We start from the raw sequence: 16,556 nt of genomic DNA, 5'->3' as shown, positions 1-16,556 counted from the left end.
AGACACAGGAGACAACCACCCACAACAAACAGTGTGAAAACACCTACCTTAATATGACTCTCAATCAGAGGAAATGAAAACCACCTGCCTCTAATTGAGAGCCATATCAGGTCACCCTTTAAACCAACATAGAAACAGAAAACATAGACTGCCCACCCAAACTCACGTCCTGACCAACTAACACATACAAAAACTAACAGAAAATAGGTCAGGAACGTGACATAACCCCCCCCTTAAGGTGCGAACTCCGGGCGCACCAGCACAAAGTTTAGGGGAGGGTCTGGGTGGGCATCTGACCACGGTGGTGGCTCAGGCTCTGGGCGAGGTCCCCACCCCACCATAGTCAATCCCAGCTTACGTTTCCCCCTACGACTGACCACCCTCCTATTCCACCCACTTAATTTTTTGGGTAACATCGAGACAAGGGGCAGCACCGGGATAAGGTAGCTCAGGACAGAGATATAGCACAGGACAGAGAGGTAGGTCAGGATAGAGAGGTAGCTCAGGATAGAGGGGCAACTCCGGACTGAAGGGCAGCTCCGGACAGAGAGACAGCTCTGGACTGAGGGGCAGTTCTGGATAAATGGCCGCTCTGGGCTGAGGGGCAGCTCATGACTGGCTGACGGCTCTGGACGCTCATGGCTGGCTGACGGCTCTGGACGCTCATGGCTGGCTGACGGCTCTGGACGCTCATGGCTGGCTGACGGCTCTGGACGCTCATGGCTGGCTGACGGCTCTGGACGCTCATGGCTCGCTGGCGACTCTGGCAGATCCTGTCTGGTTGGCGGCTCTGGCAGATCCTGTCTGGTTGGCGGCTCTGGCAGATCCTGTCTGGTTGGCGGCTCTGGCAGATCCTGTCTGGTTGGCGGCTCTGGCAGATCCTGTCTGGTTGGCGGCTCTGGCAGATCCTGACTGACGAATGGCTCTAGCGGCTCCTGACTGACTAACGGCTCTGACGGCTCGGGACAGACGGGCGGCTCTAATGGCTCGGGACAGACGGATGGCTCAGACGGCGCTGGGGAGACGGATGGCTCAGACGGCGCTGGGGAGACGGATGGCTCAGACGGCGCTGAGGAGACGGATGGCTCAGATGGCGCTGCGGAGACGGATGGCTCTGGCTGATCCTGTCTGGCGGAAGGCTTTGGCTGCTCCTGTCTGGCGGAAGGCTCTAGCGGCTCCTGTCTGGCGGAAGGCTCTGTAGGCTCATGGCAGACGGGCGGCTTTGCAGGCTCATGGCAGACGGGCGGCTTTGAAGGCTCAATACAGACGGGCAGTTCATGCGGCGCTTGGCAGACGGACAGTTCAGGCGCCGTTGGGCAGACGGCAGACTCTGGCCGGCTGAGACGCACTGTAGGCCTGGTGCGTGGTGCCGGAACTGGAGGCACCGGACTGGAGACACGCACTTCAAGCCTAGTGCGGGGAGCAGGGACAGGGCACACTGACCTCTCGAAGCGCACTATAGGCCTGGTGCGTGGTACCGGCACTGGTGGCACCGGGCTGAGTGCACGCACATCAGGACGAGTACGGGGAGAAGGAACAGTGCGTACAGGGCTCTGGAGACGCACAGGAGGCTTAGTGCGTGGTGCCGGAACTGGAGGCACTGGGCTGGAGACACGCACCATAGGGAGAGTGCGTGGAGGAGGAACAGGGCTCTGGAGACGCACAGGAAGCCTGGTGCGTGGAGTAGGCACTGGTGGTACTGGGCTGGGGCGGGGAGGTGGCGCCGGAAATACCGGACCGTGCAGGCGTACTGGCTCCCTTGAGCATTGAGCCTGCCCAACCTTACCTGGTTGAATGCTCCCCGTCGCCCGACCAGTGCGGGGAGGTGGAATAACCCGCACCGGGCTATGTAGGCGAACCGGGGACACCATGCGTAAGGCTGGTGCCATGTAAGCCGGCCCAAGGAGACGTACTGGTGGCCAGATATGTAGAGCCGGCTTCATGACATCCGGCTCAACGCTCAATCTAGCCCTACCAGTGCGGGGAGGTGGAATAACCCGCACCGGGCTATGCACACGTACAGGAGACACCGTGCGCTCTACTGCGTAACACGGTGTCTGCCCGTACTCCCGCTCTCCACGGTTAGCCTGGGAAGTGGGCGCAGGTTTCCTACCTGCCCTCGGCCCACTACCTCTTAGCCCCCCCCCAAGAAATTTTTGGGGTCTCTTCTCGGGCTTCCAGCCACGTCTCCTTGCTGCCTCCTCATACCACCGCTCTTGGGCTCTCGCTGCCTCCATCTCCTCACGAGCGCGGCGATATTCCCCAATGTGAGCCCAGTGTCCTTTTCCCTCCAATACTTCCTCCCAAGTCCATGAGTCCTGATTTCTTGGCCGCTGCTCAAACTTGCGCTGCTTGGTTCTGGATTGGTGGGTGGTTCTGTAACGGCTTTCCTCCTCCTCTTCATCCGAAGAGGAGGAGCAGGGATTGAACCAAAATGCAGCTTCTTGATATGACATGATTTATTAAATTAAAGACGAAAAAACACGAAAACACTTTAACAAACTACAAAACAACAAACGACGTTGACGCACCTGAACATAAGAACTTACATGACACGAAGAACGCATGAAACAGGAACAGACTACATAAACCGAACAAACGAACAAACAAACCGAAAACAGTCCCGTGTGGCGCAACGTACATAGACACAGACACAGGAGACAACCACCCACAACAAACAGTGTGAAAACACCTACCTTAATATGACTCTCAATCAGAGGAAATGAAAACCACCTGCCTCTAATTGAGAGCCATATCAGGTCACCCTTTAAACCAACATAGAAACAGAAAACATAGACTGCCCACCCAAACTCACGTCCTGACCAACTAACACATACAAAAACTAACAGAAAATAGGTCAGGAACGTGACAGATGCAAGCTCAAGTTTTCAGTTTTTTTTGTCTTATTTCTTGTTTGTTTCACAATAAAACATATTTTGCATCTTCAAAGTGGTAGGCATGTTTTGTAAATCAAATGATACAACCCCCCCCAAAATCTATTTTAATTCCAGGTTATAAGGCAACAAAATAGGAAAAATGCAATTTATGGCAATTTAGCTACCTAGCTCACAGTTGCTAGCTAATGTGTCCTATTTAGCTAGCTTGCTGTTGCTAGCTAATTTGTCCTGGGATATGAACATTGAGTTGTTATTTTACCTGAAATGCACAAGGTCCTCTACTACGACAATTAAGCCACACATAAAACAGTCAACCGAATCGTTTCTAGTCATCTCTCCTCCTTCCAGACTTTTTCTTCTTTGGACTTTATATGGCGATTGGCATCTAACTTTCATAGTTACCATGACAACGACTGACCTCAGTTTGTCTTTCAATCACCCACCTGGGTACAACCAATGAGGAGATGGCACATGGGTATCTGCTTCTATAAATCAATGAGGAGATGGGAGAGGCAGGACTTGCAGCACTTTCTGAGCCACAAATAGAAGCAACTTCTATTTTAGCACCTGGCAATGCAGACGCTCTATTTTAGCGCCTGGCAACGGGACGCGAGCATTGTGGTCAGCATGTCAGTCCTGCGACCCCAGCGCTTATGACAAAATCAATAGCACAAAACCGAAGATGTTGATCTGTTTTAAACAATTGAACTTTTGTCATCATGTTTACTACATAGCTCATCTGTAAATAGCCCATCCAACTACCTCATCCCCATACTGTATTTATTTATTTGTCTTGCTCCTTTGCACCCCAGTATCTCTACTTGCACATTTATCTTCTGCACATTCTACCGTTCTAGTGTTTAATTGCTATATTGTAATTACTTCGCCACCATGGCCTATTTATTGCCTTACCTCCCTTATCCTACCTCATTTGTACATGCTGTATATAGACTTTCTACTGTATTATTGATTGTATGTTTGTTTATTCCATGTGTAACTCTGTGTTGTTGTATGTGTCGAACTGCTTTGCTTTATCTTGGCCAGGTCACAGTTGCAAATGAGAACTTGTTCTCAACTAGCCTACATGGTTAAATAAAGGTAAAATAAAATTTAAGTGAAACTATACTTTTTCACATCCCCAATCTGAGGTATATAGGATGTGTAATTCCCCCCAATTCGATGGGGTCAGCTTTTGTAATGTAGTAACAAATACTTTCCACATCATGGAAAGTAACGTAATATAAATTTAATATAATATCTTCATTTACGATGACAGTAAATTAAGTAAACTCACAGATTTTTCCCACTAGTTTAACTATTAAGAGATTTAAAATAAATTCTTCAGCACGATTTAACTAGGTGCTCTAGAAAGAGCTCCCATAGTGACTGTGTAGCAGCCCATTTGTGTGTCACAACTTTCCTAGTTTTGGATCACTGTACCTCTCCTTTGAGAATGATGTAGAACGTGTTGCCCTCCGCCCCCTCACGTACAATGACATCATTGTTCTGGTACTTCACCTACAAGAAGGAACAGATTTCATATGGAATTGGATGTTAATGCTCTGGAAAATGTATCTAGTATGGGGAGGTGTGTCAAATGGCTGAGTACAAACCTCCTCCATGGAGTCAATTATCTTAGAGAGCTGACTGTCATTTAGGGCCTTCAGAGTCCGAGACCTGATACGTAAGCATATCAGAGCAGAATTAGCAGAGTGTGCGGGTGGGTGGGTGCATGTGCGTGTGACCAAGAGAGTGCAAGTTGGAAGGTTAAGTATGTAAACTCACGTTTTTAGGAAGCCCATTAGCTGTTCACGTTTCTTCTTTGACTTGTTGGTCATGATGGTTCTATACATCTGTCTCTCCATAAACCACAGACGCACCACTGTCTTGGCTACGACGATGGGAGTGAGGGGGACAATTCATTCATAACAACAAGCAATATTCGGTACAGCACACATGCATAATACAGAATGTAGGAAGGTACACAGTTACCATATTGTGTACTTCTCAATATCCACATTTTATAATACCATCTCACCTTTGACTGTGGCTGTGCATTTGCAGTTATACAGAATAGCCAACTCTCCAAAAACATCCCCACAGGTCAGGGTTCGAAGGTTACAATCTGCTTGACTGACAAGGAGCTCACCCGCTGAAGAGAGAGATAGAGGGGGGACATTGAGGGGTGAGGGTTATCATTTAATTGGGAATAGTAAGCAGACATAGCAACCCTTATTTGGGAAATGTTTGTTGTGTATCTCCGTATATGGTTGAGAAATTGACACATACCTGCTACGATGTACATGCTGTCTCCCTCAGTGCCCTCCTTGATTACATCATTTCCTGGTTTGAAGTCGATGGCCACCAGGAGCTCCACCATCATGGTGATCTGCTCATCGTCAAGGCGTCTCAGGAAGTCATTCTTCTGGATGGCCTTGACGATCAGACTCGTCTCACTGTGGAAAGAGACATACTGTATATATTCACACCAGCATACTCTACTGACGTCACATAACACATGATACTGTACATATCATGATGCTGCATGCATAGCCTTAGCCAATCACCTGACGGTCTTCTTGACTCTAGTCTTCATGATCTCCAGCTGATCCTCTGGGATTGGCTCAGGGGCCATGACAGCCGCTCTGCTCTTCCTGACCACAAGTCCCCCTTCATCACTGATCCTCTGATCAGGGAACTCTGGAATAGATACAATCCACACACAGGACATAGGGTTAATATACATGCTGCTCTTTGGTTAGTGATCTGACACAAATGGCTGCCGTTCGTCACCCAGTGGGTTGCCATAGTCACATTTAGCACTTTACCCAGGTCATGGTAATGACTCTGTAGCTCCTGCAGTAACTTCTCCGTCTCCTGCAGTCTTCTTTCTACAGGTGAAAGGAGACCATTGGTTGTGATAGTTGTGGTTTAGATCATGGTTTATTTTATGGCTGTAGTCTTGGTTGTGATCATAATCATGGTCAGGGTCGTGGTTGTGGTTGTACCCAGGTCCTTGTTGTGGTTCTGCAGCTCCTGGTTGATCAGGGTCTGTTTCTCCAGCTGCTGCCTCAGCTCCTCCACCTGGCACTCCATGGCTGAGGGGAGGGGTAGAGGATGTGTGAGGAGTCACAGGATGGAAAACAAATGAACATGTAGGCTTACACACAAAATGTAAGCGCTTATGCACACATGTACTCACACTCATACCAGCTGCATAAAACATGCACCCACCCACGCATGCGCACGCACTCGCGCACACACCACTGCCTCATCTGTCATTAAACTGGCACACAGCCAGCATTCAGCGAGAGGTCTCTACACTGTCATCATGAATAATGCACACAAATGATGGGCTACCAACAGAAGGTACTGTAAATACCATCACACCCTGGGAAGACGACGCATATAGAAACTGTTATCACTAACGCAAAGTCCTGTCCTAATTAAATGGTCACGTTGTGTTTATATTCACTTAAACACGTGACTCTAATATTTGTGTACCTTTTGGCAGTCTCATAAATCAGACAATTGTTTCCGAAATCAAAGCTACCTTTTGGTGTGTGCAGGAATAATTTGCTGGTGCATGTCTTAAACACAAACCCACTCTCTCATGCGATCACTAATTGTTTGTGTTTTCTTGAATGTGTCTGTGCATATACAGTACATCTCCCTGGGCCATTCATGTGTATGAGTATGCATGTACACGCTAGCAGGGACACACACACAGCTGTGAACAAAAAGTCCTACCCAAATACACGGATCAGTTTACAATTGCACTGATTGCGAGGGCTAATTTAGTAGTCAATAAAAAACTGCTTTGGTCTCTGACAGAGCATCCATGCAAACAAATCACAGGGTTAGCCTAGCACACACATCCCCATCAAATCTAGTTTTATCTGTCACATGCGCCGAATACAACAGGTGTACACCAGTGGAGGCTCCACAGAGGAGGAAGGGGAGGACCATCCTCCTCAGTGAAATTTCCTAAAAAAGATAAACATTAGAAACATTAAAAAAGTTATAATTTTTAGGTACAACTATACTAAATATATTCATATGTCACCAAATAATTGAGTAAAATACACAGTTTTGCATTGAAAGTCTACAGTAATTTCAACAGCACTGTCTGGGGTAGCACCATGGTGTAGCCGGAGGACAGCTTGAAGAACCCCTTTCATTCTCTGGGGTACACAGAAAAGGTGCGAATTAAAAGTGAGGGTCGCAGTGATGCCAACTTAGCAATTTTGTTGCTAGATTTAGCAACTTTTCAGACTACTCTGGCAACTTATTTTTCAAACAGCACCTAGCAACAAATTTTGCTACTTTTAAAAATGTATTTTGAACTTTTAGCAACTTTTGAAAAGTGACTCAAACGCTAAAATGCACGTATTTTCCCTCTAAATGACACAAAAACGATTTTCTCTGTCACACACTCAGTCACAACACACGTGCCTGGCTGCAAAAGTGCATTGTGAGTGAAGTCAGCAGCAGGCCAGCAGCAATTTCAGCAAATTGCAGATCATTGTTGGCTGACGGCAGCAGCAGTAGTACGGGTTCGACGAGCCAAACCCAATGACTATAGTTGGTCACGAATGTTTGATCTTGAACAGAACTTACACCATCAATCAACATGTCTCAATCAAAATTGTACAGCCAGAAGTACAGAAAAGAGTGGGAGTCTGTACATTAAATGTCAAATCATATTTTTCGCTGAGATGGCCAGTCATTTTGAGTAACAACCTGCCTGCCTCTAGCAACTTACCCTGAAAATTAGTTGGCAACACTGGAGGGTCGACCTCTGCCTGAGATCAGTTTCATGAAGGATGAAAAAGTGAGGGCGTTCAATTTCAACTGGTATCAATAGTATAGCTGGTTAACAGGGAGCTTTTCATCAAGCCACCTGTATTGCTGGCCTTGCCTGCTTTTTGGAAAGTCTGAGCCTTGGTCGAAAGGTGTGTACAGTGACCTGAAGAACATCGTTTGTTCAGCTAAACAGCAAAACAAAAGCAGGGAGCGTATGAATGCCCACGTATCGAACTTGTGACTGTCTTTTCCGAATGATTTGATAGCGTCCATCGCATCATGCATGAAAATGTAGATTAAAGAGAGAGGTTGACGCAGCGCATTTTTTCACGTTTGCTCAAGTAGGCTTTCCACTTTCCTCCAGTATTTATTTAGCAAAGATGACAACACATAATCAGTCCGGACAGACCCAAGCAAAATCTCTACACCTAAACATCAGAAATCTAACATGCTGTATGGGATGAAAATGAGACTGTTTTTCAGTCTGATCAACTGTAGGCTGCTAATAAGAGCAGCTGCATAATGTTACATCTTATCTGCCCTGTCCATCTGTTCAGGGTAAACTAATTGGTAACGTTAAGTATTTATAGTCCATTTATGTGTCAGGAGAAAATGTGAACGTGATCAAATTTAGTTTATATTCAAAATTGGGCTGGCTAGGCTGCCTATATGTTTTTAATCCAAAATGAATCAGTCAACATAATAGTGATGACAGATGTGAGTACATTTTTTGTAAGGCCAACAGTTGCATAGGCCTGCATGATGCAAACATGCATTAAGCAAGCTCAGCCCTGTGAGTTCTGTTGTCTGGGTAGAGGAAATCCCCCTCCTAATCCGGTCTAAATATAATTTATATGAACAAATATAAGGTAGCTGCAGTTTGACAGGGGTTTCATCCCCTCAGGGCCAGGAGTTTTTTATAACCATGTGACCTGATTAGGAAAAAATGGTCCCATCATAGCCCATATGAAACCTTTTTACAACTGATTAATCACTGTCATACCTTATAGGGTTCAGAGTTTTCCTAGTTAGGTTAACATATAAGGAAAAACTCCAGGACCTAGGGGGTAAAAATTGCCCCACCACTCTGGGACCTATGGTGCCACCAGTCTGCTTGCAGTTGTCTGTTATCGTCAGGTATGTGGATAATCAGGGCTGTATTCAGCAACGTTTTTTGGCCTACTTTGAAGTGGGTGAGATGCGCAGTCTGTGTTTGACTTCATAGAGAAACTCGTTGTCCAAACCTACGATGGCATAGCTATAAGGAATGTATCTGCTATTTTATTTACAGCTAAGTCCCCTCCTGTTCCTTGATTAAGAGGCGATGACCACTCCACTCCACTACCATTGTCAACTCTCTCATGACATGAATTTAAGCCATGTCTCACGTGCCCGCTCATCCACTGGCACATTGAATGTTTCCTCTCCAAGCACTTTGAGTACCCCTATCAATTTTAGCTCATTATTGTATGTAGTCAGTCACATACACAAAAACAATCACATTATTACACATCAATGATTTTACTCCTTGCTTGGACAAACTCATTCTTAGCTCTTTTGTCTAACTCTATAGTGTATTATTGTTTTTTGTTTTCCCAGTCAAATCCTGTCCTGTACTGGTCAAGCCTCTGAACACCTCAACTCCTGCATCATACCCTCATTACATCCCTGCTGTGATCTCTGTCCAACACTGTGTAAGTAGCCCTCTCATTCCTATTCCCCATAATATTGTACTATAAATGTCTCTATTAAATGCTTTGTGTTAAAAGACTTGGTCTTTGACGATTTTTGAAACACACTTTGCTGTCTCCCATCCTCCTCAATGTTTCAATTCACCCATCTCCGCTAGTGTAGACCTTACAGTGAAATGCTTACTTACAAGCCCTTAACCAACAATGCAGTTTTAAGAAAAATAAGTGTGAGGAAAGTATTTACTGTAAGTTAAAAATAAAGAAGAAAATAGAAAAATAACAAGTAATTAAAGAGAAACAATAAAATAACAGTAGCGAGGCTATATACAGGGGGTACCAGTACAGAGTCAATGTGCGGGGGTACCGGTTAGTCGAGGTAATATGTATATGTGGGTAGAGGTAAAGTGACTATGCATAGATAATAAACAGTGACAAGGAGCAGCGTAAAATAGTCCGGGGAGCCATTTGATTAGCTGTTCAGGAGTCTTATGGCTTGGGGGTAGCAGCTGTTGAGGAGCCTTTTGGTCCTATACTTGGCGCTCCAGTACCACTTAATGTGTGGTAGCAGAGAAAACAGTCTATAACTTAGGTAACTGGAGTCTCTGACAATTTTATGGGCTTTCCTCTGACACCGCCTGGTGTAGAGGTCTTGGATGGCAGGAAGCTTGGCCCCAGTGATGTACTGGGCCGTACGGACTACCCTCTGTAGTGCTTTGCGGTCGGAGGCCGAGCAGTTGCCATACCAGGCGGTAATGTAACCAGTCAGGATACTGTCAATGGTGCAGCTGTAGAACCTTTTCAGGATCTGAGGACCCTTGCCGAATCTTTTCCGTCTCCTGATGGGTATTAGGCGTTGTCATGCCCTCTTCACGCTGTCTTGGTGTGTTTGGACCATGATAGTTTTTTGGTGATGTGGACACCAAGGAACTTGAAGCTCTCAACCTGCTCCACTACAGCCCCGTCGATGAGAATGGGGGCTCGCTCGGTCATCCTTTTCCTGTAGTCCACAATCATCTTCTTTGTCTTGATCACGTTGAAGGAGTGGTTGTTGTCTTGGCACCACACGGCCAGGTCTCTGACCTCCTCTCTATAGGCTGTCTCATCGTTGTCTGTGATGAGGCCTACCACTGTTGTGTCGTCGGCAAACTTAATGATGGTGTTGAAGTCGTGCTTGGCCATGCAGTCCTGGGTGAACAGAGAGTATAGGGGGGACTGAGCACACACCCCTGATCCAGTATCAGAGGGAGGTGTTTAGTCCCAGGGTCCTTAGCTTAGTGATGAGCTTTGAGGGCACTATGGTGTTGAACGCTGAGCCATGAGTATGTTGACCTGTTTAAAGCTCTTATTCACATCGGCTACGGAAAGCAAGATCACACAGTCGTCCTTAACAGCTGATGCTCTCATGCATGCTTCAGTGTTGCTTGCCTTGAAGCGAGCATAGAAAAAATTTAGCTCGCCTGGTAGGCTCGTGTAACCGGGCAGCTTATGACTGTGCTTCCCGTTGCAGTCCTTAATAGTTTGGAAGCCCTACCACATCCAACGAGCGTCAGAGCCAGTGTTGTACGATTCAATCTTAGTCCTGTATTGGCGCTTTGCCTGTTTGAGGGCAGTCGGAGGGCATAGTGAATAGCATAGTGGGATTTCTTATAAGCATCCGGGTTGGAGTCCCGCTCCTTAAAAGCGGCAGCTCTACCCTTTAGCTCAGTGCGGATGTTGCCTGTAATCCATGGCTTCTGGTTGTGGTATGTACGCACGGTCACTGTGGGAACGACATCATCGATGCACTTATTGATGAAGCCAGTGACTAATGTTGTGTACTCGTCAATGCCATCAGAAGATTCCCGGGAACATTTTCCTGTCTGTGCTAGCAAAATAGACCTGTAGCTTAGCATCTGCGTTAACTGACCACTTCCGTATTGAGCGAGTCACTGGTTACTTCCTGCTTGATGATGGCGCTGGAGGGGAAGGCTGCCGTCTTTCGGCTCTTAACCAACCATGCTACTTTGATGGGTTTTTCGCTTTGTTCGTAATTTGTTTTATACATAATGTTGCTGCTACCGTCTCTTATGACCGAAAAGAGCTTCTGGACATCAGAACTGAGATTGCTCACCTCAAACTGGACGAAGAGTTCTTCTTCAATGAGTCGGACAGGAGGGAAATAATGCAGATATCCGACCAGGCCCAGATCCCCGTTAATCACTGGAAAAGGAAATGGAGATTTCACGAAAGAGAGTGGCTAATCTGCCCTTGCCTTCCGTCCTGCTAGCTAACGTTCAATCGCTTGCAAATAAATGGGACGAACTGAAAGCACATTTATCCTACCAATGGGACATTAAAAACTGTAATATCTTGTGTTTCACAGAGTCGTGGCTAACATGCAGCTGGCGGGTAATACACTCTAAGGCAGGACAGAACAGCAGCCTCTGGTAAGACACGGGGCGGGGGCCTATGCATTTAAACAACAGCTGGTGCACGATATCTAAGGTATCTAAGTCTTGAGGTATTGCTCGCCTGAGTTAGTGTGATCTCCAGCTTATCATGAGATACTCTATCTTCCTCGAGAGTTTATCTGTATTTTTCGTCACTGTGGACATACCACCACAGACCGATGCTGGCACTAAATCCGCACTCAATGAGCTGTATACCGCCATAAGCAAACAGGAAAACGTTCATCCAGAGGCGGCGATCCTAGTGGCCGGGGACTTTAATGCAGGTAAACTTAAATCAGTTTTACCTAATTTCTTTCAGCATGTTAAATGTACAACCAGAGGGAAAGAAATTCTAGACCACCTTTACTCCGCACAAAGCTCTAGCCTCACCAACCATTTGGCAAATCTGACCATAATTCTATCCTCCTGATTCCTGCTTACAAGCATAAATTATAGCAGGAAGCACCAGTGACTATAAAAAATTGGTCAGATGAAGCAGATGCTATATGACTGTTTTGCTAGCACAGAGTGGAATATGTTCCGTGATTCTTCCGATGGCATTGAGGATTACATCACATCAGTCATCACATCAGTCACTGGCTTTATCAATAAGTGCATCGAGGATGTCGTCCCCACAGTGACGGTACGTACATACCCCAACCAGAAGCCATGGATTATAGGCAACATTCACACTGACCTAAAGGGTAGAGCTGCGGCTTTCAAGGAGCGGGAATCTGACCCGGAAACTTATAAGAAATCCCGCTATGCCCTCCGACGAACCATCAAACAGGTAAAGTGCCAATACAGGACTAAGATCGGATCTTACTACACTGGCTCCGATGCTAGTCGGATGCGGCAGGGGTTACAAACTATAACAGACTACAAAGGGAAGCACAGCCGTACGCTGCCCAGTGACACGAGCCTACCAGACGAGCTAAATTACTTCTACACTTGCTTCGAGGCAAGTATCACTGAAACATGCAAGACAGCATCAGCTGTTTAGGACGACTGTGTGATCACGCTCTCTGCAGCGAATGTGAGTAAGACCTTTAAACAGGTCAACATTCACAATGCCACAGGGCCAGACGGACTACTAGGACGTGCACTCTAAGCATGCGCTGACCAACTGGCAAGTGTCTTTACTGACATTTTCAACCTCTCCCTGTCTGAGTCTGTAATACCAACATGTTTCAAGCAGACCACCATAGTCCCTTTGCTCAGGAACACTAAGGTAACCTGCCTAAATGACTACCGACCCGTAGCACTCACGTCTGTAGCAATGAAATGTTTTGAAATGCTGGTCATGGCTCAAATCAACAGCATCCTCGTGGACACCCTAGACCCACATACCGCCCCAACAGATCCAACGTCTCTCCTTTATTTTCAAGTTTTCCACTCCGCTAGCAAGCACCTCGCCTAAATAGGTGTGCGTTTCTTTTTCCTCTACATGGTTCACATCAAACACCATTATCCCAGAAACCCTAGACCCACTCCAATTTGCATAGTGCACCAACAGATCCACAGATGATGCAATCTTTATTGCACTCTACACTGCCTTTTCACACCTGGACGAAAGGAACACTTATGTGAGAATGCTATTCATTGACTATAGCTCATCTTACAAACACCATAGTGCCCACAAAGCTCATCACTAAGCTAAGGACCCTGGGACTAAACACCTCCCTCTGCAACTGGATCCTGGACTTCCTGATGGGCCGCCCCCAGGTGGTAAGAGTAGGTAACAACACATCTGCCACGCTGACCCTCAACACGGGAGCCCCTCAGGGGTGCGTACTGAGTCCCCTCATGTACTCCCTGTTCACTTATGACTGCACGGCCAGGCAGAACTCCAACACCATCATTACGTTTGCTGATGACACAACAGTGGTAGGCCTGATCACCGACAACGATGAGACAGCCCCCTGCCCCCTCTGGAACACTGGTGCTACTCTCTGTTATTATCTATGGATAGTCACTTTAATAACTCTACCTACATGTACATATTACCTCGACACCGGTGCCCCCGCACATTGACTCTGTACTGGTACCCCCTGTATATAGCACTGCTATTGTTATTTAGTGCTGCTCTTTAATCATTTATTATTCTTATCTCTTACTTTGAGGTATTTTCTTAGCTGAATTGTTGGTTAAGGGCTTGTAAGTAAGCATTTCACTAAGGTCTGCACCTGTTGTATTCGGCACGTGTGACAAATACAATTTGATTTAGTTTTTGATTGTAAGCAGGAATCAGGAGGATAAAGTTATTGTCAGATTTGCCAAATGGAGGGCGAGGGAGATCTTTGTACGCATCTCTGTGTGTGGAGTTATTGTGGTCTAGAGTTATTTTTCCTCTGGTTGCGCATGTAATGTGCTGGTAGAATTGAGTTCAAACGGATTTAAGTTTCGCTGCATTAAAGTCCCTGGCCACTAGGAGCACCGCCTCTAGATGAGAATTTTTTTGTTTTCTTATGGCCTTATGCAGCTCGTTGAGTGCGGTCTTAGTGCCAGCATTGGTTTGTGGTGGTACATAGATAGCTATGGAAAATATAGATGAAAACTCTCTTGCTAAATAGTGTGGTCTACAGCTTATCATAAGATTCTCTACCTCAGGCGAGCAAAACCTTGAGACTTCCTTAATATTACATTTCGTGCACTAGCTGTTTTAGAAAAATAGACAGACAGCCACCCCTTGTCTTCCCAGAGGCAGCTGGTCTATCTTGCCGATGCACCGAAAACCCAGCCAGCTGTATGTTATCCATGTCGTTGTTCAGCCACGACTCAGTGAAACATAAGATATTCCAGTTTTTTAATGTCCCGTTGGTAGGATAGTCTTGATCGGAGCTCATCCACTTATTATCCAATGGTTGCACATTGGCTAATAGGACTGATGGTGGAGGCGGATTACCCACTCGCCGTCGGATCCTTACAAGGCACCCCGACCTACATCCCCAATATATCGGTCTCTTCTTCATGCGAATGACGGTGATTTGGGCCTTGTCGGGTGTCTGAAGTAAATCCTCTGCGTCCGACTCGTTAAAGAAAAAATCTTTGTCCAGTATGAGGTGAGTAATCGCTGTTCTGATATCCAGAAGCTCTTTTCGGTTAAAGGAGACGGTAGCAGAAACATTATGTACAAAATAAGTTACAAAGCAAACACAATAGCACAATTGGTTCAGAGCCAGTGAAACGGCAGCCATCTCCTCCGATGCCATCCCGCACTGCCTAGCGCCCGCTCTTCACGTGACCCCAATTACCTTTACTTCACCCTGAACATTGGACAGGGCAGAGATTAGACATGGTATTACAGTGATTGTAAAGTCACCCAGCAAACACCTAACAGAAATAAAGTAGATTAAGAGGCTACATTTTCCACTCTGTAATTATAGACAAAACTATTTCATTTCTAAATGGAAAATATGAATTCATTGGTGTGAAGTGTATGTCAGTCATGTTTAAAAAGTCCACTGGCCCCAAGCCAGCCACTACAGTCACAACCCGAGGTCATTAAAACTAGATGCACATAGTTGCAACTGGGTTCTGATGTTGCTCCAACAGGTCTCATTTTGGAACAAATACATTGATGCTACAGGGGAAAAGACTTAAGTTAGACTCACCTGTAGTCTGTGAAGAGAGGAGGGGTAGGACGGAGGGTGAGTCTGTGTAGCTGCTAGGGTGACCACATGGATCTTCATATGAGGTTCAAGACCTTCCTCCAGCACTCTGTAAATCCAGCTAAGGATAAGTGTTGTGTAGGTCCTGTATCAGGCTTTCTCCACCTGTAGCTTGAAGGGAAATCCTATTCAGAGTCCACTCACTTGTACACACACTGACACCTATCTCTATTCAGAGTCCACTCACTTGTACACACACTGACTCCTATCTCTCTGTTTACCTACTATTACCTAATCCTGTATTTTTCCTCTCTCTGATCTCACCTGGCTCCCCCCATACTTCGTACTCTTACTTCTCTATCTCCCTTTCTTCCACTCCCCCTGTCTCTCCTTATCTGTGTCTGCTCAGCAGCTCCAGTGTTGGATCATTAACCAGACCCCAGAGGCACCTCCTATCACACAAGATAGAGGATGACAGAGTAGAACCGAGGAGGATGGGTGGGAGGGAGGGAGGGAGGGAGGGAGGGAGGGAGGGAGGGAGGGAGGGAGGAGAAAAAGTGCAGGAACTCAAGGAGGTTGAAATAGAGGGGGGGCTAGGAAAAAAATAAGAGATGGAGGGGGAAAATTAAGGGGAGGGCAGAGGAGCGTGGAACAGGGAAAGGAAGAAGGAGTGGGAGGGAAAGGGAATACTCCTCATACTCCGTCTTGATCTCCATTTGTAAGAAGCAAAACAACCATGAATACACAGGCCTTTTGACACAGGGGAAGAGAGAGAGCGGTAAAGACAAAGAGATCAATACAGACCCACATTGTATTAGCACTAAATTGTGCCAGAGCAGGTTCAAAAGATAGGAGTGACAGAAAAGTGAGAGTCAAAGGTACGTAATACTAAAAGTCCTAAATAGCACCTTGCAAAACACATAATCACCAGAGACTTTCAACCACTGGTTTCAACCAGCAGAAACTAGCATTAATCGTACAATAAAACGATATACGCTGAGGTTAAAACAAGATGGGAAAAGCTGCTGCTACTTTATCATATGCCGTCTTTCCACAGAAAGCCACAGTGAAATCATTGGATATTTTCCAGCCCAGCATCCTTTAAGGAATGTAAATGAGGCT

At 46.2% G+C, this 16,556-nt stretch overlaps 1 protein-coding gene across 4 annotated transcripts in view; it reads right to left on the bottom strand.

The window, feature by feature from the left end:
• Window positions 1-15,752, bottom strand: part of LOC120024381 (cGMP-dependent protein kinase 1-like) — a 40,017-nt gene extending 24,265 nt beyond the window's left edge. Inside the window, exons 1-10 of one of the 4 annotated variants that reach the window (XM_038968612.1) lie at window positions 15,438-15,748; window positions 15,078-15,089; window positions 5,906-5,995; window positions 5,726-5,788; window positions 5,465-5,597; window positions 5,187-5,353; window positions 4,936-5,049; window positions 4,683-4,788; window positions 4,511-4,574; window positions 4,338-4,415 (exon numbers count right to left, since the gene is read on the bottom strand). In XM_038968612.1, the coding sequence (XP_038824540.1) occupies window positions 4,338-4,415; window positions 4,511-4,574; window positions 4,683-4,788; window positions 4,936-5,049; window positions 5,187-5,353; window positions 5,465-5,597; window positions 5,726-5,788; window positions 5,906-5,993 (813 nt within the window). In that variant the 5' untranslated portion in view covers window positions 5,994-5,995; window positions 15,078-15,089; window positions 15,438-15,748. Of the gene's footprint in view, window positions 1-4,337; window positions 4,416-4,510; window positions 4,575-4,682; window positions 4,789-4,935; window positions 5,050-5,186; window positions 5,354-5,464; window positions 5,598-5,725; window positions 5,789-5,905; window positions 5,996-15,077; window positions 15,090-15,437 lie in introns of all 4 variants that reach the window. The other 3 variants (XM_038968615.1, XM_038968616.1, XM_038968611.1) reach the window with 3 other exon arrangements.
• Between the last annotated feature and the right edge of the window lie 804 nt (window positions 15,753-16,556).

This window comes from Salvelinus namaycush, chromosome 29, assembly GCF_016432855.1.
Source record: "Salvelinus namaycush isolate Seneca chromosome 29, SaNama_1.0, whole genome shotgun sequence".
Taxonomy (NCBI): Eukaryota; Metazoa; Chordata; class Actinopteri; order Salmoniformes; family Salmonidae; genus Salvelinus; species Salvelinus namaycush.
The sequence above is the reverse complement of the archived record's forward strand: the minus strand, read 5'-3'. Positions and strand labels throughout refer to the sequence as shown.